Consider the following 25616-nt stretch of genomic DNA (forward strand, 5'->3'; position numbering starts at 1 on the left):
GGAACAACTTAGTGATACAGTGGCTTCTCCATCACTGAACACTTCACATGAAGACATTTTCTTCTTAAAGCCAAGCTAATAGCTCAAAAAAATATTATAAAGCAGAATTTACTGTCATAGAAATGATCACATTAGGTAATACCTTTTAGTCCTAATACCTACGAATTACTATTATTTCCATTACAAATTAACTACATTCTTTTGGGCATCATCAGATCCATCATGGAACTTGGATCTCAAGGCAACACACAGATACAGCAAAGCAGCAAGAATGTAAATGTGTAAAACAGTAATTTAGCCCACCAAACGTCTACAGCAGGATAAACACACAACAAAAAGGAAAAGGAAAAAAAAAAGGGAAAAAAAACCAAGTTTAATTTTCATCCCTGCAAACACTGCCAGGCCACCCCTCTACCTATACATAAAGCCAAAAGATGAGAGGAAGGAAAGAGATAAAGCCACAGAAAGACACACATGACATTTTATTTAGAAAGTTCTTTTTCACTGTAAATAAACAATTTTCCTTACCCTGGCACTAGGACTTTAAGACTGATCAGGTATGGCACTTCAGTCTAGGACAGACTGCTAACGTATCATTGTTCTACCATAGAGCTCTGGTTGCTTAGTAAAATTTTACCTGCAGCTTAACTTTCCTTTATTTGGGCAGAGGGAGAAAGTTGAAATAATAGGCACAGATACAAGTGCCTTTATGGTGAAGAGGCTTCTGACAGCTGAGGCACTCTGGTCTGGGAGACTCTTCTTCCACTGCACAATTAGCTCACATCAGCTGTAGAAATAGCATGACCCGACAGAAAAGGTTTGCTGCTCTTTTTGTTTCTTCCTCTTGGGGGGAAAGGCATAATATAGAATCATAGAACTGTTTAGACTGGAAACTACCTTTAAGATCAAGTCTAACCACTCATAATAGTAGATTGGCCTGCAGCGAAGAAAACCAGTAGAGCACATTTTGTTGAGCACCTTTTAAGATGGGCTGATTTCAGAGGGAAATGCATATATAGCTACTAAAGACAGGATGAAGCCAGCAAAAGCCAGGAAGCAAGTGTCTGTGGTTCTTACGTGTTGCACGTATTTTAACTGAGTTGAGTAACTTAAATACCTAAGGCATTTTATTTACCATACATCGTCATGGTTTTTACCTCATTCTACATTCAAGCTATTATCCTACGGAGATCTGAGTTTTCTTGGTAGGACTGAAAGTGTCATCACATACAAGAGCTTCCTCCAAGCTACTGACACAGTAATTTGCATTTCCCTGTCCAACAACTTGAAACTACTTTCTTATAAAAGTACTTAAGTACTTACTCTTTAAAAGCTTTGCTCATTTCAATCTTAAAAGATTCTTGAGATAATGGGCACTTTTTTTTCTGAGACTGCCCTGAAATATCTGGCCTAAAATAGCATAACCATTACTAATGCAAACAGCAAGCTTGTTGTTACAAAAGCTTTTATTATGTCCATCTGGGTAAAACCTTCTTTTCTGTTCCTGGAGACAGTCCATCACCACACATCGCCGACAGTCACAGGGCAGTGCCAGCTGTGGCTGAGCGCTGTTCACTTCCCATCTCTGACAGGGCATCTGTTGGGCTCGACTGTCCCTGAGCCCCAGACTTCACAGCGTGCAATGCATAGTTAACACTCCTGCTTTCCATCCAGCTCCACGACCCTGAGAGGGGATTATACAACATCCCATTCACAGTCTTGACTGAAAAGCCATCTATAAAAGAAAGAAGCCATAAAGCAACCAATGTTCTTAAATATTGTAAGTCACCGCAACATCAAACCCTTTAGAACAGCAGGTCTGAAACACGCTTCTTCCTCGGAGCTGCGGAGCAGTGCTTCACAAGCCAGCCTTTGTCAGACACCACAAGCAGTGGCAACAGGCATCACCGGTGACAGTGGGTCCTGCTAGTGGCAGCAGCAATAGCTCTGTGCCAGGCCACATACTGTTAATGCTAAATGGTGAGCCACTGCAAAGTGGTATGCTAGAAACTCCAACCTCACAACATCACACTTGGGTGACTGGTAACATTTTCTGTCAGTGCAGACATTCTTCAGATTGACGTCACACGCTTCAAAACCAGAATCTGAGCATATCTTTGGAAGGATTCTGCAGATTCCCCTTAGGAATGGAAAAATATAAGAAAGAGGCAGAAGAATGCCATCAAGGACTCAGTGCAAGTAAAGAGTGATTGAGCATTCCCTGCTGAGCAGCTCTCAGTTCACTGCATGGCTCTGCTGTGTCCCAGCAGGATAGGTGACAGAAGGCAGAAAACAAACACCCTATCAAAACAAATCACTGCACTGCACCTGCTTCTTCTTTTGAAGGAGGAACAGAAAGAACCACCAGCATGTGAACCGGTATTAGTCATGTTCCTTATGGCATCACTGCAAAGTGTTAGGAAAAGACCTTGCCAAGAGAACAGCTCAACTCATACTTCAGCTTCTTTACAGTGAACTAAAGCAAAGTGAAACATTCAGTGAGAGGGTTTTAAAACATCTGCATGGAAGGAGGACAATGGACAGAACTCTTCCTAGCTTACGAAATTCCTAGCTCAGGATTGCTTTTAAAAGCAATCAACCAGGGCAATTTAATTATTTCTTCAAATCAGTATCATATGGTTTCTCAAGAATTAATGAATTTGTGGCTTCACATTTTTTAAAGAAATCTTTTAGTAACATAGTATGAATAAACAACATGAAGCAGCAACCAAAAATAAAAACATCTTGTCCCAAGGGAAAGATGACAAACAATGCAGTCTCAGAAGTGCAACTCTGGAGCGCCAATACATTTATTTTCTCAAACCTGACCTACTGTGTATGAACCTCATTCAGAGCATACATTCTGTCACCGAACAGGATGAAAAACCTTGGAATTTTCATTTAGGCTGTCAAATGGAGGGCAGCTGTAACAGTGATTTTGTCTGAATCATCTCTGCATTCTTTGGGCTCCACTTAATTTATTGTATGCAAAATCTAGTAAGCAGCAGTGTCTTTAAGCCAGAAATTATATTCGTAATATATGATGGGTAACTCACACAGAAAAAGCTGTGTGTTGTTGCTAGAACTCACCCCACCTAGCTTATCCCCTCGCCATTTCTACAGGGACCATTTGCATAACTCTGCGTTCCCACCATCTGGCCTGGCCTGGAACTTACTCAATTCCAGGAGATGCTCCAGCTCTTCAGGAGGAACAAACTTCTCCCATTCATGTGTTCCTTCTGGTACAACGCCCATTATTTTTTCTGCAACCACAATTCCCAGGACATAGGACAACTGTGTTTTACTGATTGTAGTAATGAATAAAGAACCTTCGGGCTAATTAAAAGATCAAAATGTTCAGTTAGAAGAATATTTTTTTAAAAAACTGTAAATTTAATCACACTAAAACACATAATTTGCCTATCTACAAGTCCACATGTTGCAAGAATAAGAACTAATTTCATCCCAGGATAGGTATTTACAACTATACCATTTAAACACAATAAAGAATATAATGTTCTAACAGTATGACTCAGTAGTCCTCAAAAAGACAACATAATCAAGGTCCTGGGCAGTCTGAAAATCATTTCCTTGCCCAAAAAACATCTAACAAAAGTAATTTATAATGTAACATTGCCCAGAAAATGGGTAAATAAAAGGTACTAAGGTGTATCTGTTGTAAAAAGAAACACTTTTTTAATTAAAACCAAAGTAAAATGTGCAATACTGCCTAATTTTTTGAGACTGCTGAATGCCATGCCTGTTTTAGTGATTATGGGTTCGAAAAACAAGGCCAGAAATGAATTCCAAGTACTTAAGAGCCCATTTGGTAGAAATAAAGGATAATTTCTATGGCCCCAGCAGGCTGTAAATTAGTTAAGCATTCCATTCAAATAATCTATATTCCTTCTAATGAGCAGAAAGATAAATCAAGAGATTAATGGAAAGCTGCTGCTTGTATACTGGGCCTACCATCCTTCTTTACAAATGAAGTAATATCAAGAGGAATAAACAATGCTTTATGATCTCCAAGCATAACTATGACCCTTTAAAAGGAATCCAGGAGCACATCTGATGTGATGCTAGAGCTGCAACAGAACCTTGCGAGACAATAACATCATTACAGTCAGCTTCAATGCAGTCTGAGCCACAGCTGTCCAGCAGCAGCAGCACTGCCATGTTTTCTCTCACCTGGGTGAATCAGACAACCAGATTTCCTAAGGTCTTGATGCAAAGCAACATTGCAATGCTAGGTAATGCCATTCTAAGGCAGGGTTGGGGAAATAAACTTCCTCTAACTTTAGTTATTGAAGTTGGGAAGATGTACTTGCATCATGGAAGAGAATGGAAGGCACCACCAAAGCATGGTTCAGACTTCAAGGTGGAGAAATGAATGCAGATGTAGGTGTTTTCACATTGCTTCAAATGAAAGCCTTAATAATAAAAGAGAATAAATATTCCCAATAATGACAGCAAAAGCTCTCTTACCTTTAGCATCTGAGAGCAACACTTGATAAACATTTCAAGGTCAGCCACATGCTCCACTACTTCAGAAGCTACAATTACATCAAAGGTTTCCATAGACTCTTCCACAATCTCCTCCAGCGAACTGAACTTGTACTGTATTCTCTTGGCCAGGACCGGATCAAATGACTTGTGCTGCTCTGCTGTTCTAATGTTGTCCTCCAGAGGATCAATTCCGGTAACTGAAGCTCCCAGTCTACCTAAAGGCTAATAATACAGAGTATAATTTATTCTCTGCATGAAAACAATTTACTTAAACGCATCTGCAACTTTGCAATGTTATACACATGATGCAGAAAACATCCATTGGAGAATAAGACAAACAGTAAATTATGAGCTCTGATCCAGCAGGTTTTTTTAAAATGTTTATTAAAGCAAGGAAAACCTTCGATTTAGAGGAGTTGGTGTTAATTTGCTTAGAAAATCAAATACTGGAATATACACATTTAAATTATCTTTTAGAACAAATTGTTCTGAATCTATTTTGTTATATCAAATAAAGATTTCCTCCATTATTACCCTCCAATAGAGGAAAAACAAAGGGGGAAAAACAACACAGCACTCAAAGGGGGGTGAAACAACGCCATATTTAATTACTGTCATTACTTTCTTCAACATCCACCTGTAATGGTAAATCCTCATATCTTTTTAATGGTTACTTAATATATTATTATCTCTGGGACTTTCACACTACTGAGAACTAAACACTGATGTTTTCTAGGATAGCATCAGGCTTGGCTGTCACTCAGGTTTCTCCAGTGTCTTCTTACTCATAGGTTAACACCTCACCCATCACCTCTTTTGAAACTGAAACAGGCTGCAGAACATGACCACATGTATGTTATTCCAACCTGAAATTCACCAGTTGTTCAGCCTGAGAAGGTGACACAGCACACCAGGTTTGTGTCAGCCTTGTCAGAGAGTGGGCTCTCACAAGGCTACAGGATCTTGCCCAGAATAAAAGACCACACACACAGAAGAACACAGGGAGAGATTCAGGTCCTTTTGTAACACCTAGTTTCAGGTGCTGATGAAGTTCCCAGGGTAACTCAGCCAGATCTGTAATCCTAAATTCACAAACCATCCCTGGTCTACTGATAGGATTGAGCACTGCTCAGAGCCTGTGTGGGCAAAGGGTTCCACCACAAGCAGTTACTTCTCAGTCTCAAGTTTGTGCACACTCCTCAGGATGCAGCTGTAACATCAGCCCCTGTACCTGGAAAATCTCTCCTGACAGGGGGGAGGCATGTCTCAGGTGTTTGACATTATTCCATGCTTCTCCTAGTGGTCAAAGAAAAGGCAAGAATTTGCCCCATCCCCAATATAAAAAATTAAGATAAGCAATTCAAAGAAATTAACAAGTTTATAATAGAAAATAGGTTTTTTGGTAACAAGGACTGGCATGATTAAAGCATTTGTGCCTAGTCTCAGAAGTAAAAAAAAAAAAAAAAAAAAAGAAAAGAAAAAAAGAAAGTGGTGTCATACCATGACTACCCAGAGGAATACTTGAAGGGAATACTTGAAGACTTTTCCATTGTTCTTCCCCTCTCCATTTCTTTACAATGTTTGAAATCTTATTTTTCTGATGAACCTCAGAATTTTAGTATTTCTCATTACCAGCTCCCTCCTTTTCTGTAAACCACCACCGCTACGCTAACAAAATATTCTAGGGCGTTTTCAGAATGCACTGCACTCCAAAACATTCAGCAACTAATGTATCACAGAAGAGAAAAGCTCCTACTTGGAGGATTAGAAATGAAGCAGTGTAATAGTAAAGCAATTCAAATACTTTGCATGCTTTCTAACAAGAGATACTAGAGCACACTGTTTCTTACCTCACTTAGCAGTCCACCACCACAGCCAACATCAAGAATCTTTACTCCAGAAAGTGGGCTTCCCAGATCATAATTACTACTAGTGTTCAACAGAGTATCTCTGAGAGAAAAGGGATGTGATTAAGGGCAAACACACAAGGTGGTTTATAGATGCAGTCTCTTAAGTACTGGTAACTGCTTTTCTTTTACAATGTTTTCTGAGGTTATGCAGAAATAGTACATATAAAAAATGCCCGTCTTCAAAACCATACCTAATAAATGGCACTCTGATATCATTCATAGAATGAAGAGCTGAATATTCTCCTTCTTCATCCCACCACTTATGTGCGAGGTGCTGGAATTTTTTCATTTCCTTTGAATCCACTGATGAGTGTGAAGTGCAGAAAAGTCTCTTCACAGTGAGCCTAAAAAATGAAACCTGAATGTCATGAAATACCACTATTTCATGTCATCTGAAATATGGGAAAAACAAATTCTGCATCATAAAATGAAAAAAAGGATAAAACTCATGTTCCTTTAGAGACTTCAGTTATACTTGATTAGTAACAAAGATTTTACACAGTTTGTGCAATGTATCTTCCAAAACAGATGGCCACATACTTCTAATTCTGCAGTAAGTAATTAACAAAAATAAACCACATCAAACATTTAAATTTTTGTGAAACTTAAAAATTACTTCATGTGACACTGCCACAAAGTAAAATTAAACCGTTACAGAAAATGATAGTCCTTGTCATGCAGGATTATTTTAGATACAATACTTACATGCTGCTTTTCATTTCAGGCAGAGTACTACTGGATTTCAGCTGTATTTCACAGCAGTAGTCCTGAAGGGTACCTCTGAGGCCTGTCTGAATAGACAGAGCAGCATGGTCACCTGCATAAATAAAAAGAAAGGCAACCAAATAGAAAACATCACCTTTATGAAAAACCCAGTTTCATAATGCCACTCTATAGACACTAATTGATGGTTAGTGACACTAACCATCCAAATCCTTATGCATTTATTCACTATCGTACTTAAGGAGTGCACGGGGAGTAAATAAAAGAGCATGTGCTAGTTCACCACTCCAGTGCTTTGCAGATTACATATGATGACATTTTTCAGAGCCTGAATGAAAAAGAACTTCTTGTGCAGTTGAAATGTTTCAGTTAGCAAGAATTTCACCGCAATGCTGACTCTGACCACAAGTTGCTCACAGGCGCGCGCACACACACACAGACACACGCGTGCGGTCATCGACACGGCTCCGATTCCTGCTCCATTGTATATCGAAATAAGAAACACAGAGCTGCACGCTCGCTGTGCGTGGTATGAGCCGGTGAGGAGACGCAAGTAAGGAAACCTGACGGCCGGTGCGCAGACAGCCCACGGGCAGCGCCTGGCAGTGCCCCCGCCGCCGCTCTGCCAACGCGCGGCTCGGCCCATGTGTGTGCCTGGGCCGCGGCGACCGACGGCCGGATCTGCAGACACCTCTGGGCCGAGGGCTGCAACGGGAGCGCGGGGGGAGTGCGTCCCAGGGAGAGCCCTGCCCGGTGGGTGGGAGTCCCCCGGGCCGCCCTGAGGCTGGTTCGGCATCGCCGGCCGGCGGGCGCAACCGCAGGAGCAGAGCGCAGCCGGGCAGGCCGCTCCCGCCAGCGCTGCCGCACGGCCGCTGGGCCGGGGCGCAGGCCGCGGCCGGGACGCCGAGCCCAGGCCGGCCGGCGAGGCCGGGGGACGCCGCCAGAAGCAGCCGTCAGGTCGGAGCCGGTGGGAGGCTGGCTAGGGCCCTGCTGCGAGGGGGCCTGTAAAGCGACGCCCCGTTAGGCCGCCTCAGCCGCGGAGCCGAGGCGGGCCGGCCAGGCCCCGCCGCCCAGGGGCACGGCGCCGCGCCGAGGCCCTCCCACCCGCGCCTGCCTGCTCACCGCCCGCAACCCCCGGCGGCACGGCCGCTGCCCGCGTGCGCCCGAGGGCACGGGTGAAGGCGCGGGCCGCTCCGCCGCCGCCGCCCCACATCGCCGCGGCCGCTGCGCCCCGCTCGCCCCGCCCCCTCCCGGCGCCGGGCGTGCGGCGGCCTCACGGTGCCGGCCGCCGCCGGGGGCCGCGCCGGGAAGGTTGGTTCCGCCCCGCGCCGCGGGCCGGCCTAGCCCGCAGCCCAACGCCGCCTTTTACAATATTTTCTAAAACCTATTCGTAGATACCTATAATTATTTTCTACTAACATTTAATGACTATTTATTTTATAAAATGTAAGGGAAGCCGAACAAAACGGTGCTCAGACCGTTGCAAGCGCTTATTCAAGCTTGTTTAAAAAAAATAATCCAGTTTAAGGTGCGGCACAAGCAAAATCCCCATCCGATTTACCCCTCCCTCCCCAGCAGGAACGCACCGCCGCAGCAGGCTGGGCACCCCGGGGCTGGCGGTGCCCGCCAGCCCCGCCGCTTGGCTGGTGCCCCTCGCTGTGGCCTCGACTGGGAGCTCTGCTGAAAACGAAGACAGCAATGTTATTTTAATTTATGCCCCTTTACACCTACAGGTGGACCTGATCCTTGCACATCTTGGAACAAGAAAACACTCCAGTAGCAGAGGCTTGCAGGGTGACGCCGTGATTGCCTGTCAGCTTTCACGCCGTTTTATTACCGAGCAGGGACTGGGCTGGCAGGGCAGGGCCCAAGCTGCGGGGCTTCTCGCTCCCGGAGAGGGGAGGCCCAGGAGGGAAGCAGCACCCAACAGCTGGTGCTACACATCTGTGGCACAGACCAGAGCTCTTGGGGCCCCCAAGGTGGCCAGGCTGGAGCCAAACTCCCAAGCCCTTCCTCTTGGGAACCCATCCAAGCCGGTTTGCTGCTGCTGTGGCCTGTTGCAGAGGCCGCCGTGTCACAGTTTACAGGCAGAGGCCAGGCTGTGGCCCAGGAGGGACAAGGCTGCCGTCCCTGCTCCCTCGCCCAGGCACTGCTGCCCAGGGCCCTGAACCGAGGCTCAGCTGAAGGACCTGAACCCCTGTGCCCCAGCAAGCAGCTCCCAGTGGTTCAGAGCTGACACGGGGAGCTCTTCTCCCCCTCCTCTTTCCCCTTGGCAGGCTTCCACATTTTCAGATCCCCATGGTGAGCTACATGCTTAAATGGTAAAGAATTAACCCAGTTTTTAAAAAGAACCATCTTCCGGCACTTCATTGAGCTGCAGGTCTCCTGAGACAGTGCCATGAAAACCAAAGCTGGCTGGCTGGAAGCACTGTGCAGCAAGGCTGGGTGAGCCATGAAAGCAGCAGCCGGCACACACCCATGCCTTCTGGGTATGACTGCAGCAGCTGGCTTCCCTGCCCGGCCATGGAGATGCAGGTATCCACAGGCAAGAGCCGCAGCCTGCACAAAGACAGGAGCAAGAACATGCTCAAGGCAGTAGGAGGGTTGGAGTAGCATAACCAGTCACGGTTTGACTCACTCTTCTAACCGATGCCACTCGCTATTTTATTAACTGACCTTGCTTGATGCTACAACCCTCACTGCTTCAAAACTGCCCATTTACAAGTCTCCCGCAAATATAGTGTAATTCACCTAGTAGTTAAAAGTTTGGAAATTTTATTTTTTTAAATAAAAGCTAAATAAGGACTACTGAAAGGTCTCAAAGCTTGTCTCGGCAGCAATTAAATGTTCAGCAAACCTGTTTGTGTGTGTGCGCACCACTTCTCTGCTTACCTACTTTCCATCCAGTAAAGTTTATGTAGCAGACTTAGGAGTCATTAGTAACACCTCAGAGCTACTGAAAAAACAGCTCAAAGAAATCCTTTATGCTAAGACACATGGCCTCCTTAAGACACAAAACTAAGCCTTCCTTCAAAGTGTGCTTCTGTATATTACTTAGAAACATCATCTATTACTTTTCATTTATTTAGCAAAACAAATGCAAAATCTGGAGAAAGCAAGCCAATCCTTATATTGCCATCACTTTTATATTTGTGACTTAAAAATTTAGTGACAAATACATGCACACTGGCAAGTATTTTACTTAACAGGATAAGCTGGTTTTAAACTACAGGTGGCCATTTCGTTTTTCTATTACTGAACACAGGCTTTAGGAAAACAACAGTTAAAAGCAGCAGCCTAGACTCTAACCTCTCCCACAAGACAGAGCCTCAAAGACACAAGTAACAACAAATATTTAAAAAAAAAAAGTTATTACGCCATATTTCATAAAGTGTGTAGCTGTTCAATCTTAAAGTTAGAATATTTTATTCAACCACTTTTTTTTGTCCTATCCATGGCTACAGCCAGCTCCTCTTTTTAGGCAGCGTTAACAGGTACCTTGGGGTACATATTCACAATGGTTTTGTTCTATTCATCTTCAAAACCATTTGCATGGAAACCATTTTTCACTTGATTCCACACCATCCCTTATTAATTAAAAGAATTTTTTCAAGAGAACTGCCTCTGAATGTCATGTTGCTGCATGACATTCAAAATTGCATGCCTTGCTCTCCTACAGTGCACTGAAATATTTTTGCAGTTTATTGTAAAATGTAAAATACAGCAACAACCCAGTGTAGACTTTTCCAAGATGATACATTCCCATTTCCGTATATATTTGCACGTTCTAATTTAAGATTACTTCCAATGTATGGAATTAAGGACTGGATGTTACTTTAGCCTTTACCATTAAAAACATTCATAATTAGTTACTAAAACACAAGGAAGTCTAATGTATGTGAAGCTGACATGGTACCCATATATTTTTAATTATTGGTGTGCTGAATATACTGTTTAGTAAGATTTCTGAAACAGTTAAATACAGAGATCGTATGCTCGTTTTATTGGCATACAGTCACTACCCATGTAAGTGCATCTGTGTCAAAAAAATAATTTTCATATTTACAGGAAGTGACAGAATTCCAGGTGTTGGCAGAGTATATAAAGTTTTTCATACACAATCTTTTGTTATTATTAGAGAATATAAAATCTGAACTGAAAAATCAAATTAAATGCATCATGGAAACTGTATTCCTCAATAGCTTTTCTTAAACTTAGTTCTACTTTCTTTCCCTAAAAAGTCATCCCTCTAAGACAGCTGAACTCTTCTGCTACCTGTTTTTCAAAAAAATTCCTCACTTTACCAAGAGCCAATAGTGTACTGAGATTGGTTCAATACAGTTATTTATATCCATACACATGCAAGTTAAAGTTTATGTTGCAAATTATGCCTTATTTTGCTCACAGGTATGACTACTTACTCTGGGTAAGGACTTACCTGGTGAGGCAGTTATGCTATTTATAACTGATTAACTAATTAGTTATCTGTAACACTGCTTTCATAAACATGCATGTATTCACCAGCCATTAGCTTGCTTAATAAACATGGAGTTTAAAATGTGATTCTTTGCATGGAAGCAGTTTATCCCTGCATCTAATTTATGAAAAAAAAAAGTAAAATTACACTGGCAAAAATGCTGTATATATGAATTCTAATTTTAGTTAAATGGATTAATCTGTTCATGAAGACATTCTTTGCAAGTTGCCTGTACGTTTTTTTCTTAGAAGATACAGCCATCAAACAGATCTTACTTTGATGTTAAGCCTTTTATCTTTTTCACAACTTGTATCATACCAGACCTTCTAGGCACAGATCTCCAATCTTTGCCTGAATTAATGTTCTTCTGTAATAGTCACTGGCCTAGGGGTGTATACTGCTCTTTTGTTGTTGTTTTTTAACTAATACTATTTCACACTCATGTTACTAACAGCAGTAGTTCATTTCCGGAAGAAGGAGGTAATCAGTGACCTCTTCCACTTTATGGTGATAGTAACAACAAAAATTTTGTTACATCACTGTCTAACAGTGTATTAGCTTTACAGGAATCACAATTCTCATAACACTAACAAAAACCCCAGCTTTTATGTTTACTACACATTTAATGCATGTGCCAAAATGTAAAGTTAATCTATTGTCAGTTTTCAGGTGTGTACTGAGTGCCATCTGTAAGTATATTCCATAAAAACATCTAAAATATTGAGTCTTGTTCCTGTAATATACCTGAACATCCAGAAAGTTCTCTCTTAAAACTGGGTGAGGAATATAGTTCCAGAGCTTAACACTGTCACACAAGATCAGTTAGTTGCACATATTCCTAATGGGGTTCAGTCTGTTTAAGTATAGCTTGTATTACAGTGACCCATATTTTACACACACAGCATATATTACTTGCTAGTCCAAATAAAAAAATATTAAAAATCTATTACATATATCTAAAGAAAAAGTAAGGTGTCTTTGCTTTGTTCTTCCACACACCCCCCTCACTTCATCTCATCATGTTCACGGATTACATATATTGACAAGTGTTTTACGTTAAAATCTTTTTCAAGTACTTTTAAAAATTTGCTATACCAAAAAAAGCTGCCTTTTTCTTTTTTTTTAAAAAAAGTACTTTCTACAATTTAACACAAAATTCAGGTGCAAGAATTTTAAACAAAAAAATGAACTAAAGAGCTTTATTGACATCACAGTACATTCAATAGTAATTTTAAGAACATTACAGCTGAAAGAGAATGGCCTGTTTTATATTCTTAATAAGCACTACCGTTCTTGAAAAAATGTAATACAAAGAAACCCTATTAGGTATTTAATTCTGAGCAGCATTTGGAAAAAATACACCTATTTACAGATTAAAAAAAGGATTCTGGTTTCACCTACATAGCCACAATGTGCCTCTATAATGAGACAAGCCTTTTATAACTCATGGAATTTTTAAATGTCATAGCACTGGTGCCATAAATTCCTCAGCGTTTACGACGAAGAGGAGTCATTGATCTGAAAAATAAAGGAAAAGGGAGGAAAAAGTTAATGGGGAAAAAAGAGAAGACCCCCAAACCCACACACACTTTAGGCTTAGTAATTAATAGTTTTTAAAGATTTTTCCAAAGTTACTTTTGCCTAAGACAAAAAAATTAATAAATACCATACTTTATTAAAAAAATTCATATGTCGTACACATGAAGATGAATATCAAAAAATAATAAAAAAAAAAGTCAGACAAAATACTTAAAAAGTATACTACCTTGATCGTGACTTAGACTTGTGTTTGCGGCTTGCCTTCTTACCAGACCTTTGAGATTTCTCCATGGAGCATGACCGAATATGCTTCGATTTCTTAGCCTTCTTTTCTTTACTGCTTCCTGGTGATTCAGAACTACTCCTTGCACTAGATTCGGAGCCTGACCGTTTTTTGCTATCTTTGGTAGTAATTTTTTTGCTTTCTTGTCTGGAATCCTGTCTTATTATTTTCACACATATGGAATCACTGCGAGAGAAAGTTCTTTCGCTGTCTCTTTTTCTCTTTAATCTACTGTCGTCATGATTGCCAGCCTTACTTTCTTTTTCCTCTTTTTTGGGCTTCTCTTTTCTTTTTTCCTGATCTCTCTCCCTTTCTCTGTTTTTTTTTCTGTCTTTATCTACACCTCCGCCCTGCTCCTTCTTCCTTTCTTGATCTTTACCCTCACTTTTATGTTTGTGCCTATTTCCAGTAGGGCTTCTACGTTGGTCTTCAGTTTTACGCCTATCCCTGCTTCTGCTGCGGCTTGCACGGTTAGCTCGCCTGTCTCTTGAACGGCTACTACTTCTACGTCTATCCCAGCTTCTCTCTCTCGAAGGACTCCGGTTTCTTCGCCTCTCCCCTCTTTCAGCACTGTGATTTCTACTAGATCGTCTCCTTTCCCTCGTTTTCTCCCTGCTCCTACTCCTCTCTCTCCTATTTCTGTGGGAGTAACTCCTGCTTCTACTGCGCCTAACTTTATGTGAAGGCGTCCTACTGCGACTGTGTCTCTTCTTCCTTTTAGGAGAGGAAGAACGCGAAGAGCTGCGACTACTACCTGAGCTAGTGCTATAGGATGAACTAGATACAGTGCTGCTGCTGCTACTGCTTCTGCTATTGCTGCTAGTGCTACCACTGCTAGAGCTTCTTGACCCACTCCTTCCTAGCCTCTCTTTACCCTCTTTTTTGAGTTCTGCATCAAGTATAATTGCATTTGGAGATCTTTTCTTTTCATGACCTGTATCTGCTTCAATTTCTTTTGCCTCCTGTGATGCTGAGTTACTGTTTTGTTCTTTGTTGATAAATTCATTCATCTCTTTTGAAACTTTTTCATTTTGTAGCTTTTCTTCTAGGAAAAAAAAAGTATACAAAAGGAAAACGCAATTAATTTGGAGTAATATGCCAACAATTTCCATCTTGTTACTTTTGGCAAAACCAAATTTTCAAGTACCTTTTGTAATACTTGTAATTAATACATGGCCTGCCATCATAACAACCACCTACCAAACAACATGGTTTTTTCTTTTTTTATAATTCTAGAAAATTTGTCCTCCAGGTTTAGAAAAAATATACAGCCCAGACACTTTTAGAAGTCCTTGATGTTATTTCATCTTTCAGTGGTTTAAGACAAATTTCTCAAATATCCTGGAGCACCAGAATACCGGAATTCATCTACACACATACTTTTTTCCTCCTGCACCCTTTCCACACACCTAATTCTCCCCTTCTCCTTCCTACAACACTCCTTTAGCAGTACCTACGCTTCCTGCCTGCCTTCCAGCCCTGTTCATCCAGGTCTGAGTAATCGCTGGCTGGTCTGAAGAAGTTGTATTTCCCACCCTCAGAATAATGTTGACTGACTCTGTATGTTTTGTAGGCCTCATTACCCAAAAATTCTTAAGAGTAGTACCTTCTGCTGTAGTGACACATTTGGTTTTTGTAAGGAAATACTGGGTTTATGGCATTTTTCAAAGATAACTTAGATTAGTCCTAAATGCTAAACAGCACAAGCAATTCACATTTTTCCTTCTTCTTAACAGGTTTTATAGCAAACTAATTCCAAGCAAGTGAGGAGTAGTATAAAAAAAGAGACTCATAGATAGTTCTTTGCTTAACACTCAGCTCAGAAGTTAAGACCACAGCATTTAATAGAGATAGCTGGTGAAGCTCTTAACAAAACAAAAAGTCGATGTCAGTTGAGAGTATATGTAAGCTTGGTAGTCAGCAAATACTACAAACATGGTAAGAAGACAACAGAAGACATAAAATACATTTCTTTAAAGTAACATAGTGAGTATCAGGCCAAGATTTTCATACAGCAAAATAAAGCACCAGAGTATTTTCCAGAGGTTACCAAATTTCTTAAAGTTCTACTTATTTCTATTCAACCTAGGATCCTTTGCATCATTGGCCAAATTCATCTCCCCTTCCCATTTTAAATTGAACCCAGAAAAACTAACTGACATACAATATTTTTAGTCAAAAAAATGGCCTTTTGATGTGGGTCATCAGTTTCTGAATTAACTTAGGGAATAAAACTGCATCCAGAAATACACAGTGATCCAAATGGCAACTGATGGTCAAATCTAACCCAGAAAATCGTTCCATCTGGTCCCTAAGTTATTAGGTAATACAGGCAGAAGCCAGTGTATGTTAGAAGATGCTGTATTGTATATTAGTAATTTTCTGCCTTTCCTAAACACTACTGCAAATGAGACCCCACATTTAGTATTCTTTGGTATTTTGCATGTATAGAATCAGCTTCTTTACTCCAGATTTGTATTTCTGTAAATAGCCCCACGGAGATGTCCCCAGATGGACATCTGGCTTCTTGCACTAGGAAGACAGAGATCACAGGCCACGATTTAGTCACTCCCCATACGGCCATCCTTGTATGTATAAATCTTAAAATACTCAGGAGTATTAGGGGAACCAAAAGTTTAGCTAGTTCAGCCTTTTGTTAAGGGATCCATATGTCTTATTTCTAAGCTTTTGAAATAAAAAGGAGGAAATCATCCTTTTAATCAATCCATCTTAAAATAAGAAAATAGTATGCTATTGTAATAGTACTTCCTTTCTCCTCCAGCTTATGAACTTAGATCCCAACTTCTCACCATTGTATTCATCTGTTGATCTAGACTGCCCTTCAGCAGTGCAAGGTGACTTGACTGTGATACCCTTTTGACCTATATTACTGCTACAAAAGGACAAGCCTTACCTGGTATGAAGAAGCAGAAGTAAATCACAGATTTATTTTTGGTTTTTTAAAATCAAGCCTGCCACCTTCTCAGAGGCTAAGTGTGAACTGACTGTGTTCAGTAATCTTTTCCCAGTGTTAGATATAAAAACCCAGTTATGAAGATGCAGCGTATGGAAACAAACCTAAACTAAAACTGAGAACAGTGAGTTCAAAGAAACTGCAGCCTCTCACTGTACATTCTGAAAGGTGCACTGCTCAAGATTATGTAACAGAAAAGCAAGTTTTTCAGATGATATGAAATAATACTTAAATACTTAAATATGAAATATACTTAAAAGTATACAACTCCAAGGAATCAGGTTTATATAAACGGCAGTCTGGTGCAGAAAGGTGACATCCCTCAGTCACAGCTGAGATACTAGTAATTTATAAAAAATTATTACACACAAACATGCATTTTTATAAAGCAATACTATTATTTATACAGTACAATATCTACAGCATATAGATATGTATGTGCCATGTCTGCTTTTTTAACACTGAAATAGAACAGTTTATGGAAAACACTACAGGGATTTTGTTCTTATTAGGAAAAAAAGCAAACCCCATTTTGATCAAGTAGCTCAAACATCTTTTTTTGTTAAAACTTTTAATTAAAAGTACATTATTTCTCAATTTGGCTTCATATTTTGTGGCTTAAAATGCATTTTCTCTCCCACCAATTTACATATACTAAGTAGTAAACTCCATATACAGCAGCACAGTAAGAAGATATGATTTACCTTCTAGCTGTTTTTCTAGTAGTAGTTGCTGTTCTCTCTCTTTTCTCCAAAATGCTTCCTGTTTTTGCCTGATTCTGTGTCGTAATTCCTCATCATCAGTATCAGATGATTCAGAGCCTCTGTCACTCCTCTCATCTTCACTGTCTCCTGATCCATAACCACCCAGTCCACCTGCGTGCATAAAGTCCAGTCTATCACGAGGAAAGATTAAGCTTTGTTCTTAATATTTCTGTAGGGCAAAGAGGAGAGTAACATTGCCCTTCCTTCACTTCCTCTTCTCTGAAGAAGTCACTTAATTCTGGTAATTGCCAATGTTGTTTGGATGGTGTGATCAAGGCCCCCCATATCTGCAATGACACTCACTGTCTGGTTCTATTCCTTCTGGAACAGGTCGTCTATTTTCGGCAAGCAACCATTGTGATCACAGTACTTTTTCCATTGTATGGAAGGGCCAAAAAGCTCCCTGTGGAGATCGTTAACAGTGCCTGCCTCTGTATCAGCAACGGACAGAAAATTCCTGGGACCTTTCCCAGAAGACATCTCTGAATTGACTTCAGCCGCTTCCGTAGTCCAAGGCTACAGAACTTCTGAATGCCATATCAGTTTTTCTATATTGATTTAGAAAACACTGCACTTTGACAGGTACGGAGATGTAACAGAAATGGGCTTTCTTCTCCCCTAGAAATATCAATAACTACTGGACTGATAAGAAAGATAAAGTCAATTTAAACACCTGACATGGAGATATTTTACTTTCTTTCAGTCTGCGATTCTTAGGATCTTTATTGAGTTAGTTTTAAAACATGTCAATACTTGTGATGATAACGTTCCATTTAATCCATTGGAATTCCACGTAACAAACATGTAACTGATCACTGACTACTGTATTATGCTTTAGATGATAAAAAGCATATTGGGAAAAGTCTTTTGCTGTTGTGTCTCAAACTGGAATTTCAACCTTTTTCCTGTGTTCTTTCTGGTAATATATGATATGAGAGCCTCTGTGCTTATGTAGCTTTGCAATAAAATAATAATTCTAAACATTATACTTTTATTTATAGACTTCCATGTTACTCTTCTATCAACTTTCCCTTCTTGTTTGTATGGATCAAAATAGGAGAAAAATATAACACAGTACTCCTCTCTCTGAAGACTGTAGTATGCTTCTGAAACAGTCATGCTTTGAAAAGTAAATTTATCTAAAGTTTTTATGTATTTTCAAAATTAGGGCAAGACTGTCATACACTAACTCACACTAACCAGTCCTTTACTCCAAAACCTATCCCACTTATATCAGTAGTATCACCTGTGGAACAAACAAAGGTGCTGATAATGATAAAGTTATTGGAAAGTGGCCCAAACTCCTGGGCAATTAAGATCTAGTTTCAAAATGCAATTTCTAGAAATGCAAGGCAAGAGTGAAACTCCCCCTTTAAGCCCTCTCAAAAATAAGGAACATACTTACCGAGTCCAGTGAGGGAAGCCAGTGCACTGGACTGTGCCAGCTGTTTTGCAGGAGCTTTGTATCACATCAACAACAGGAACAACATGTTAACACAAATAGCCACGATTTCATAGTCATGAGTCTATGGTATTGTTAAATCTACTACTATTGCTGTTCTTTGGAGGGAGAGAAGAAACATTAAAAACGCATCATCCATTTAAAACCACTTCTAGATTTTCTGACCACGAAGATTTAGAATTTAACTGCAAATTAATAGTGAACAGAAAAAAAACCTATATACTCATAAATCACTTTCCAAGTTACAGCATCTGCACATAATTTTCCAAGTTTCAGTAGTTACATATTTAGATTAACTCAGTTATGTTAAAAAAAAAATCTGTTAAGTACGTACAATACATGTTAATAGTGAAAGCAAATAATTACTAATTGAGGACTCAAAGTTCATCTCTTTTCACTGCTGAATAGCTAAGAACTTGAGATAAAGATGACAGCATTAAGAAACAGCTACAACTCAAGAGCCATTGACACACAAGTACCGTTTTAACTAAAATGAATTGTATGAGAGAAATGGAACAACTGAAGTAACTCACAATACACTGCACAGGACAACAGTACACGATTACTGGATTTTAACTCTACCAAGCTGGATGCATTATATTGTAATTGTTCTTGGGGAATAACTATGGAGTTTAAATGTTCTAGAGACATGCAAATATAGAATATTCACAGAAGAAACAAAACAAAAACAAAAAAAGAACCCGCATACCTTTAGTTGCTTTACGGTGAACATCTTTGGCCACATAATAAATTTCTTCATTTGTGACATCTAAGAGAATCTCTGTCAGCAGCGTTTTTGTCAGCATCATCTGAAGAAAATTGTACATACAAGTAAAGGCCAAAACCTCTTTAATAAATGCTGCATTCAAATTACATCCATGGAGGTTCATTTCTTCTGATGGCTATGAAAGTGCTCTCCAGAACATTTTATTTAGTGACTTCTTTCAACAAACATGACTTCAAACAAACGTTAAGTCTGAAACTGTTTAAATTTGACCTGATTTCAAAACTTTCAAGAGTTGATATTTTGACTGTGAACTGTAACCATGTGTATTACACACAGCTATACAGGACACTGATCCCAATGTCCAAGATGATATAACAAATGAGTGTGTAAATCAGAAATGTACTTAGACTGATCCCATTTATTCTTTCAAAAAATAAAGAGCACATTTCTGTCTGGTATGCTGTCTCACTGACCCCAATCCTGCAAAAATAATCAGAAGTTACTTATATAGGGTATTATAATTATGTATTTACTACAAAAATAGAAATGTTGGTAGCTAGTCCTCCAAGCTTCTCAGTCTGGCCATGTGCTTTATAAAAATATATTCACAGAACTTTTTAGAATTCAGGGTCTTCAATAACAAGGTTTCAGTTGTATAAGTAACATACAACTGTGATTTTAAAGTACAAGGTTTCTGCAGACACAGTGAAATTGTTGCTAGTCTTTAGGACTTAGGTTTCTAGCACTTGCTTGCAAGAAAAAACTTCTTAAATTCCCTTTCACAGGAACTGAGGTTGAAGCATAGATTTCAGATGGCTGCATTTAAGCATTGTAAGTTTTCAGAAATTTGACAAGTTAAGTAATGTAAAGATTACAGTCATTACAGTCTTTTACTATTGTGCTAAATATGAGTTATATAATCTGTATCCTTGTCTATATGAGAAAGACAGCATTATAAAGAGACATGCAACTCTAACTTTGCTTTACTGTATGATGTGTAATATACCTCTATTGACTGTATCAGGCAGAGGAGAAGTGTTTTACTTCACTATGTCCCAAAAATATGAGCAAATACTTAGAACCGAAAGAGAGAATACCAAAATACTTAGTGAGAACTACATTACTAATACCATTTGATACTCCTTTTCTTCTTCTGTCATTTCTGGTTCACTCTGCTCCTCTTGGGGAGCCGGGGATGGACTCCTACTGATTTTCCCAACACTTACAGCTTCTGTGTTTTCAGCATCTTCATCTTCCTCATCACTGTCCTACAAGAACAGCATCATATACTTCAGGAAACACTGACGTGTCAAGCTCATTAGATGTCAAGGTATTTATGGTAGTCAACTTCATTTACTTTGTACTGGAATCTGTAGTACAGTTACCATAAAACCCTTTCTTTTCTCCCCTCCTAATAAACATGCAGGTACCCCTCTACCCACACAAGAGAGGAAAATACATAGTTGTCAGTTCACTGCCAGACAGGTACTTAGAACTGCAAACAAATGAGATAACTGCTAAAGTGAAGACAGCACAAGGTTTCCTAATGGGCTCAATTTAGCAAATACACGCATCTGAATTTGTTCAGCTACTGATTTAGGATTCAAACCTTCAAAGATCATGCACATTCCCTAATTGCAGAAAAGAAAAAACCCCAATTTCATCACTGTTTCTTTGCTACCACAGATCAGATAATATACTTTTACCTCTCAGACATTAATTTCAAAACACCAAGTAAATATCAACAAAGCAGTAGCTTAACCTTACATTAAGCAACAGAAACAAAGAGATAACCAGGAACAAATAGCCTCTCTTTCGAAGAGACCAAAACAAGTTGATACCTTCACAGAAATACAAACCTGAGCAAAAGCAAACCCTTCTACTTACAAATTTACTTTTCTGAGGTAACCGTGGGCCATCCCCTTCTTCAGCCTCACTTTCCTTTTTTTCTTTTTTAGACATCTGTGAACGTTGCTGTTCCATCCTCTCTTTTTCCAATTTTTTCTGTTTTTCTCGTTCCATCTTTTCCAGGCCCTCACGAATCCAGGCAGGCAAAGTTCTACGCTTCACAGCATCTACATAAGCAAAGTTTATAGTTTTGTAAGAAGAAAAAACCTTCTCCAAAAAAGATTTAAAAAAAAACATAAAAAAGAAGCAAACACTCTACTCCAATCCAAATAAGCCATACATCTGATTGTGGGGAGAAAAACATTTATAATGGCTTTTCTTTCCCTTCTTTTTTACTTTATATATTAGAAGAAAACAATGAAAAAAAAATCTTCAAATTTTGCAATTATTTTTAAAACACAGTTTTTATGTTTTTTCATTAAGGAGTGGTTAACATGTACCAATCTGTGGAGGCTCCTGCTTCACAGGCATCGCAATAGGTGAACGCTGTCTGTCTCTGAATGAGGGTCTTTCCCTTCGATTTTGAGGAGGTGCAGGAGGTGCTGGTGGACCTGGTGGCCCTGGTGGTCCTGGCTGCCAATAAGGTGGATGAAATCCACCTTGAGGTGGACCAAAAGCAGCCCCATGCTGAAAGAGTAATGCAGTTTATTTTTCTTCACATGGTAACACTAAATACAGCATGTGCGCAAGTCGGTCTACAGAAATCCATGCAAGTAGGAATCCACAATTTCTAAGCTACTGAGATCTCTCAATTTTTTTTTCTGTGGTCCCCAAGAAACAATTTTCCTTAAATATTTAATGACTAAACTTAGATTTAAGCAGGGATACTAATGAAGCTGAAAGAGCTTCAGCCAATCTCCTTTCACATTGTGCTAAACATTAATTTCTATAATCATCACCTATCTCCAGCAGTTCCTTGCCAGCTTATCATCAGCGCATGCAGTTAAATGAACAGTATACAAAATGAAGGTTTAAAAGTCTAGCTATGTTATCAGTCTTTCCTTTTAACTGCAACATGAGGATAAAAATGAAAAGTTCAAGCTTTTATTAAAAAGTAATTTTGCACTGTGCACTTTCCAGTAATTACTCACAGATGTTATTAGTACTTTTACTAGTAAATAAACTATTAAATGCATAAATATGGAAGTTTATTACAGACTCTGGGTTCTGAGCAAGCTGTATGCAATCCAGAAGTCAGAAGTCTTGAGGCATACACGAGGGGTTTTTTGTTTTAATACTTGCTGCTCAGAAATACCTAATAAAACTATTTAAGAGTGTTTAGGAAGAAAGCTATGGCATCAAATACTTTTTTTTATATTCTATTGACTACTTAAGTCACTAGTGCTAACAGCACTCTTCCACTACAATTTCAGGTCAAGCATCCCTCTGTTATTCACTGCAAAACAAGTTTTCCGTAGCATTTAGAGAAATTAATTTTAAGAGTTGATCCCACAACAGTAAATAAAGTAATTATAAACTAGTGTATTTGAAAATTGGTTCACTTCCTAACAATACTGCTGATCAAGAGAATTTAATAACAGAGAAAACTAGGCCAGAACATAGAAGACATTTCTGCATGTCTTCCCTCAGGTTTGTTTATGAACAGGAGGTAGGTGTTTTAAAAGGTATAGTTTGTCATTTATATCAAGAGTTTTGAAAGAAAAATATTAAAAACAGGGGGAAGATCCCAAACTTTTTTGTGTTTAAAGATTTGTGCAATGCTCCCTGCTATTATTAGTGCTAAAACCACCTACAGATGTATTATGCTATGCAATTTATATGCTAGAATGAAGAAAAAAAATTATGTGAATTTTTTAGAAATACCATTGTTTATTTGAAGAATCACAGTAGATAGATATGGAAAAGATCAATGGATCATCCAGTCTATCTCCCTGTAAACACAGGACTGTTCCCTATGGTACATTATCTAGTGTATTTAAGTATTATTTCTGAACTTCTTTTTTTCCTCCTTTTTTTTTTTTATAAACACAAGACTACATAATGTTAAGTTATATACTGGAACACAGTGATCCATTTTAATATTGCAGACAACAGCCATTTCTAATTACTAGTATAGAAAAAAAAGCCCTTTAGCCTCAGAACAGAATTGAAAACTCTAAAGTCTCTTCCGTAAAGTATTTGGCAAAAATGTATCTTAGCAGATAACAGATTCTGTAGATGTTTGTAGAACTGAAGAATGAAAGTCGCCGCTAGATGATATTAGAGGAACATATCCACGGAAGGGACTCTGCGCGTCTACAATATTAAAGCAACAAATATGTTTCACCTGATAGTCAAACTGGTTCACTGGCCCCATTGCAAAGTTATCAGGAGGTCCCCCAAAGTTGTGATTGTTCTGGTTAAATATATGCCTGTTGTCAGGAGCAAATTCCCCACTGTCCTGACTGTTGCTGTCTTCAGATGGAGGAACGATTTCCATTTGACCTGGGGTTGGAGCCATCCACTGCTGATCTGGAGGTGGGTGAGGGGGTTGGTGAGGCATTCCCCATTCTGTTTAGGATTTAGAATACAATTCAATACCAAGTTAGTATGATTTACAGGAGCCACCAATCACTCAGTGTTCTTGTATTTATCACAAGGTTCCTCAAAACAACGAAGATGATAAAATTATGAAGAATCAATCTACAAATTGTATTATACTATCTCAATAATTTCTTCAACTAAATGAAGGAAATACAAATAGCTGTAGCTGACCTAAAATAGGGGGGTGATGGGACAGAACTGGACAGAAACAGACATGCTGTAAATTGTTTTTTATAAATGTCTAGTGATATTGAATCCGCCACAGCAGTTACAAATTGTGTAAACTGTTAAAGAACTGCTCCTACCTCTCAACTTTCAAGGTAATGAGCTATTTTATTCCTTTGCATAGTAGACTTAAAAGACCTACTATGGAAAGCAAATGGTTTTGTGAGCAGCACAACCACTGAAACTTGCTTTCCAAAATCTTCTGTCTTGAAAATGGATGATTTCCTGGATTCTTCAATATCCAGTAGAGGTCCTAGCATAAGCTACAGTCACAAGCCATCAAACATAAGTTACAATTGGCTATAAGGGTGAAAAGTGTTTAAGGAATTAATTAATAGCTGATGTAGCCATAAGCTTTGTCTTCATAGGAAATCAGTCTATTAATTATGTCTACTAAACAGGTATTTATAAACTGTGACAGAACTACCTTGTAACTCTCACCAGTAACAAAATTAATACCACTGAGGTTAATTCCTACCTTCCAACCAGTCCCTTAATAATTCTTTCAATTTTTCTGGTTTTTACTATCCTTCCCACCATCTGCATCATAATTGGATCCATTACTATAGCAACTAAAGAGGGTTAACATAGCTTTTGTGGTGCATTGTTGTGGGGTTTTTTTTCTCTATGTTCAAAGACTGTATCACTCATTTCGCTCTCACTGTCTTCCTCCTAGGTCATGTTTAGCTGATTAATCAAATTTTTTCCAAGAGTCAATGCTCTTAAAATATTCTAAAGTACAGAATCCTTTATCCTTTAAGTACAGCTTACAAGAGTTATTGTTTGTAATGGGTTAACATTTGACACTATTTAAAAGCCCCGTTTACTTCAAGTTAACTGACTTGAAAGCTTGCAAGTTGCATACAACAGATGCTGTTTTCACTTGTGGAACATGAATCCCTTCAAAATTAATTGTCTTCTAGTTACAGGCATGGTTTTCAGATTGCCATTTTGCTTTTTATTAGTGGTGCATAAAGGACTTTTGGATCCAAAAAGAAACTTGGAAGGATATGGAGAAAGATGAAGCTCTGTAGAAACAGAGTAGATATGTACAGAGAACTTTGGCTACCCATGCACGCTATGATTTAGTTTATCTGCTGTGACTACTTTTATACATTGAGAACGACACTGACCAAATTAAAGGAAGCTAGGCTGTTATCTGCATCAGCAGTCTTTATTAGTGTCCCAAAACCTGGGAAAACAACATATTCTTCGACCAATATATCCAATGATAAGGAAAAGCATTGGTACATTGTTTCTTGTTAACAAAAAGGTGTTACATTACTCTTACTCCTAGACCTAAGATGTTTTCCTGTTCTGTATTTTCTAGGTGAGCTTGGGCACCAAACATTTATAAATATCAGCAAAATGTTTTCCTCACTTTCACCATTCTGTGATGATTTGCTACAACCACCATTTATGATATTAGTTCACCTCACAGACAAAAAAGTGTAAGAGGAAGAACTCATCACCACAGGATTATAAGAAAAACAAAGTTGTCCAGTAACGATGCAGTATTTCTGTGGAAAACCTCTACTTACTATACAGAAATACAGCTAGAATACATTCTA

General features: G+C 39.2%; 2 protein-coding genes and 1 long non-coding RNA gene across 5 annotated transcripts in view; 1 reads left to right on the forward strand and 2 right to left on the reverse strand.

Annotated features, from left to right (window-relative positions):
- Positions 1–1448: 1448 nt before the first annotated feature.
- Positions 1449–8402, reverse strand: COQ3 (coenzyme Q3, methyltransferase). Of its 2 annotated transcripts, none has more exons than XM_055811288.1 (7): positions 8265–8402; positions 7125–7236; positions 6611–6763; positions 6360–6459; positions 4489–4731; positions 3177–3336; positions 1449–1735 (listed from the first exon to the last, which is right to left on the reverse strand). In XM_055811288.1, exons 1-7 carry the CDS (start codon positions 8353–8355, stop codon positions 1539–1541), a joined length of 1056 nt encoding a protein of 351 aa, XP_055667263.1. In that variant the 5' UTR covers positions 8356–8402; the 3' UTR covers positions 1449–1538. The 2 variants fall into 2 exon arrangements, with proteins under 2 accessions (XP_055667263.1, XP_055667264.1); XM_055811289.1 differs by lacking the exon at positions 8265–8402 and adding an exon at positions 7372–7952.
- LOC114012007 (uncharacterized) lies at positions 7587–9947 on the forward strand. The gene is made up of 2 exons (XR_003554181.2): positions 7587–7695; positions 8876–9947. It is a non-coding gene; the product is annotated as an uncharacterized LOC114012007 (long non-coding RNA).
- A 2857-nt stretch (positions 9948–12804) lies between these two features.
- The window catches only part of PNISR (PNN interacting serine and arginine rich protein), a 28495-nt gene continuing 15683 nt past the window's right edge, over positions 12805–25616 (reverse strand). Inside the window, exons 4-12 of one of the 2 annotated variants that reach the window (XM_005236883.4) lie at positions 23564–23787; positions 21717–21903; positions 21256–21443; positions 20499–20636; positions 19351–19450; positions 18585–18638; positions 17120–17290; positions 13385–14486; positions 12805–13137 (exon numbers count right to left, since the gene is read on the reverse strand). In XM_005236883.4, coding sequence (XP_005236940.1) covers positions 13107–13137; positions 13385–14486; positions 17120–17290; positions 18585–18638; positions 19351–19450; positions 20499–20636; positions 21256–21443; positions 21717–21903; positions 23564–23787 — 2195 coding nt within the window. In that variant the 3' untranslated portion in view covers positions 12805–13106. The remainder of the gene's footprint in view (positions 13138–13384; positions 14487–17119; positions 17291–18584; positions 18639–19350; positions 19451–20498; positions 20637–21255; positions 21444–21716; positions 21904–23563; positions 23788–25616) is intronic. The other variant, XM_027786024.2, reaches the window with a different exon arrangement.

The sequence above is a fragment of the Falco peregrinus genome, chromosome 7, assembly GCF_023634155.1.
Source record: "Falco peregrinus isolate bFalPer1 chromosome 7, bFalPer1.pri, whole genome shotgun sequence".
NCBI classification, from domain to species: Eukaryota; Metazoa; Chordata; class Aves; order Falconiformes; family Falconidae; genus Falco; species Falco peregrinus.